The 3,755-nt window shown below is 35.6% G+C and overlaps 1 protein-coding gene across 1 annotated transcript; it reads left to right on the top strand.

Moving 5' to 3' along the window:
• Window positions 1-2,423: 2,423 nt before the first annotated feature.
• Window positions 2,424-2,669, top strand: LOC103736527 (keratin-associated protein 19-3-like). The gene has a single exon (XM_008836045.1). The coding sequence runs from the start codon at window positions 2,424-2,426 to the stop codon at window positions 2,667-2,669; it is 246 nt and encodes an 81-aa protein (XP_008834267.1).
• Window positions 2,670-3,755: the final 1,086 nt, after the last annotated feature.

Genomic DNA, 3,755 nt, shown 5'->3' with positions numbered 1-3,755 from the left:
TATATATGCAGCACATGCATGCAATGCCTGTGGATGAGTTAAGGACAACTGTGAGCAGAAATATGAGTGATGGGAACTGATCTCTAGTCCTCTGAAGGAGCAGACAGTGCTTGTAATTGCTGGCCATTCCTCCAGCCCATTTCTCAATTTCTATGACAAATATTTGAGTAGTTTCCTTTCCCCATTCCTTCCTGTTATCATTCATCCATTAGCTCTGAAAGTATACCTTTGCCTTCTCAATCAAGATGTGCCATTCCTAACGGAATTTCATTCAATATTATTTTTTTATTAATTGACTTTGACCTTTGACAGTTTCACACACAGATAATGCATTCTGATTACTCACACAGACATTCTCTCTTATCTCCCTTCTGCTCTTGTCAATACTCCTTCCTCCCTACAAATTTCTTTCACACATTAACTGTCATTTTTAACAATAATAATTATGTGAAATGTGAATGTACTTATAGCTCAGAATGCTAAGACGCTAAGATGTTCTATTAGAAACCATGAGTCCTAGACTGACTGGGGAGAGTCTATGTCCTCCTGTACTTAGCAAATAATGGGAGGTAGATGGTTCATGGCTCCATGTTGGCTCTTTGAGGACTCTCACACAAAGCTGCCAAGGACGTGGTTAGGTGGGATATTATAAGGTCTTCCATTACTTAAATACAATTTTTCCTTATCAGAAACTATGTATCTGCATCATGACAAAAGCTTAATAGCCTTTTTTGTAAAATTATCTAAATTAGTCTAACTGAAGTATATTTAAATAACACAGATATTCTGGGTGTGGTACAGACCCTTAATCACAGTACTTGTGAGGCAGAAGCAGACAGTTCTCTGTGAGATCAAGGCCAGCCTAGTCTATTGAGTTCCAGGCCAGCTAGGGCTACAGGGTGACTCTGATTCAAACCAAAAAACAGACAAACAAACAAACAAAACCCAAATTAGAGCAGTTCTTTCTAAAGACTAATTTCATTCAACTTGTAGACTGCAAAATATCACCAAATGGCAATACAGATTCAACCAATTACATTTTAGTCTTCTCTGTCAGATCAAAACTTTCTTGTACTCTTTGTGGCATTCAATTATTCTGAGCTAAAGCATAGACTTAGCTGACTATTCATATAACTGACTTAAAGTCAAATACAAGTTCTTATGGCAGTGTGAATAAATGATGGAAAAATCAAAAGTTCTTGCAGCTGAGCACTGCAGAAGGAGAAATATTGTACTTTGGACTCACATCCTTTAATTCAAATTTAATTTCTGAACTATGGTCAAGAATTAAGGCGTTTTGATATCAGTTCTGATTTGCCACTAAAAAGTGCTGTGACTCAATTCTACTTGTTTCAGTCACTGTTTCTGCACTGGTTTAGGAAAAAACAACAGTGAAATGTATTGTTTCTGGGTTCTTCAGTGCTGTATTTGTAGAGTCCTATGAATGCATGGGATTTACTAGTTGAAATAAGACTAAACTTTTAGGCAGGTGACTATTCATACATGTTTTATTCATATGTGTTTAGCAGGAGCTTTTCCTCACATTGTTTAATGGTATGCATGAAGCAGTTGTCTCTATAGTAGACATGACACTTCTGAAATTCATTGAAATCAGTTTGTGGTTATTTCAAAATTTATATATCATCAGTGAATGACAAAAATGTGGTTCTCAGGTGACTTTAAAAATACACTGTTTTTTACCCTTTAAAGCACTGTAGTTTACTCAGTCAATTTTATTTCTTACAGGGTTTATACTGAGTTCAATATTGTATGACTGAATTAATTCAACTGGAACGTGTTACTGAATATGTTAAAGCTGTAATGAAATGCTTCTTCCAATCAATCATGTGGTTATTAAATTTAAAAAAATTTAAAATGCAATGTATTAAGACTTACATCATAGTTGATTGCCATTTTTTAAATAGTAGCAATTTAGCAAATAATTATGATTCAACGTATGTAAGTTCTTGGCAGAATAAAGACAGCTCACTTGGCTTAAGAGAGAATCCGCATGTGTGCAATCTCCAAACAAAAGGTGCTGTTAGAAGGCAGATGCCACCTCATGAGAAACAATTTGAATAGTTGAAGCTATAGGATTTTGTTTATGGCGTTTGGAACTCAGAAACTCAAGCAAGCATGGAGACTATAAACATCACAGCATTTTATTAGAGGCAAAATACTTTCCAGGCATCCAAATAAAGCAAAACATCAAACATGCTGAATAACCTTTAAGTAACTAGTCATATGAACAAGTAGAAGATGTGGTTGAGTTCTCAGACAAGATAGTTGGCATAGTTTTTGTTCTCTTCTAATGAACGGCATCTAGAGGTGTGGCTTCTCCAAGTATATATAAATGTCTTCATTTGGCCACATTCACAAAACTGCACTGCATTTACAAACCAAACCCTCACCAGCCTGACACCATGAGCTACTATGGCAGCTACTACGGAGGCGTAGGCTACGGCTACGGAGGCTTCGGGGGCCTGGGCTATGGCTATGGCTGTGGATGTGGCAGCATCCGGAGACTGGGCTGTGGCCATGGACTTGGAGGCTATGGATACGGCTCTGGCTTTGGGGGCTACGGCTATGGCTCAGGCTATGGAAACTATGGCTATGGCTGCTGGCGCCCTTCATGCTGTGGAGGATATGGGTTCTCCAGCTACTACTGAATAAATGCTTGAAAAATTTATAATCTGTGAAATAGCCTTCTGTGATCCCTTGATTCTTCTAAGAAGCTTTATTGCGTGACCTTCATACTTTATTTATTGTGTTGATAATTTAGCTGCCTTTTGGGGCATCTGGTTTCTGACAATAATAGGAAGAAAACTAGATGGAGTGCATATTGTTATTGATAGTTGATCCTCAGGGATCCACTTCTGCAGTGCTTCGAATGTCATTGCATTCCTGTAAACTTTTGTCTTTCTGTGTCTGAAATCTAATTATAAACTTTTTCTGACACTTCATTTTTCTTGAGCTCTAATTCTTTTGTACCAGCAAATTGGCTGTGATGTGTTATTATGATAACGAGCTCTGAAGCTTTCTTCTTTTATGTAAAAATTCAACAAAAGGTTAAGTTTATCACGATAATTCTGCCTTTTTCTTCTCTTTCTCCCACAACTCTCTTGTCTCTGTTTCCACAGCATCTTTTCTTTATTCCCTCCTGCTTATCCTTCATCTATCTCCTCTCCATCATTCCTATCAATATATATATATATATGAACACATATATACACATACACACAAGACACTTCCTTTTTCTTTTAAATATGGTAACTGTCTAAGGGTTCAAGAAACTTCTATTGAAAGAATCCAATTTAGCTTTATTTTTAAATGGACTATAAATCATTAAGTTAGGAGATGGCCATATAAAGTTACCGTACTGTTTATTTTCTTGAATGCTTAAAATATTTCAAATAGACAGAGAAAAATTCAAAATAAAAAAATTCTAAACAAAAGTGAAAAAGTATTTATTCTCATACACGAGTATACTTAGTGAAGTTTACTACATGAACCAAAATAAAATGATTTGAATAGTTTTGTCACTCCTACAGAAACTGAATCTCTCACTAATTTTCCAAATATATAAGCTTAATGCTGAATTGTTTCATAGGTCAATTCCAATAGTTTGCTTTTCAGAGATAAATAAGAGGGAATATTTCTATATTTGTTTATAGGGTGACAAAATATCAGTATAAAATATTGTAACTTCATTTGCAGAGAAAATTAAAAGCTAATATACTTCATTAACTTTCTTA

The sequence above is a fragment of the Nannospalax galili genome, unplaced genomic scaffold (genome assembly GCF_000622305.1).
Source record: "Nannospalax galili isolate Female #2095 unplaced genomic scaffold, S.galili_v1.0 scaffold136, whole genome shotgun sequence".
Classification (NCBI taxonomy): domain Eukaryota; kingdom Metazoa; phylum Chordata; class Mammalia; order Rodentia; family Spalacidae; genus Nannospalax; species Nannospalax galili.
The sequence above is the reverse complement of the archived record's forward strand: the minus strand, read 5'-3'. Positions and strand labels throughout refer to the sequence as shown.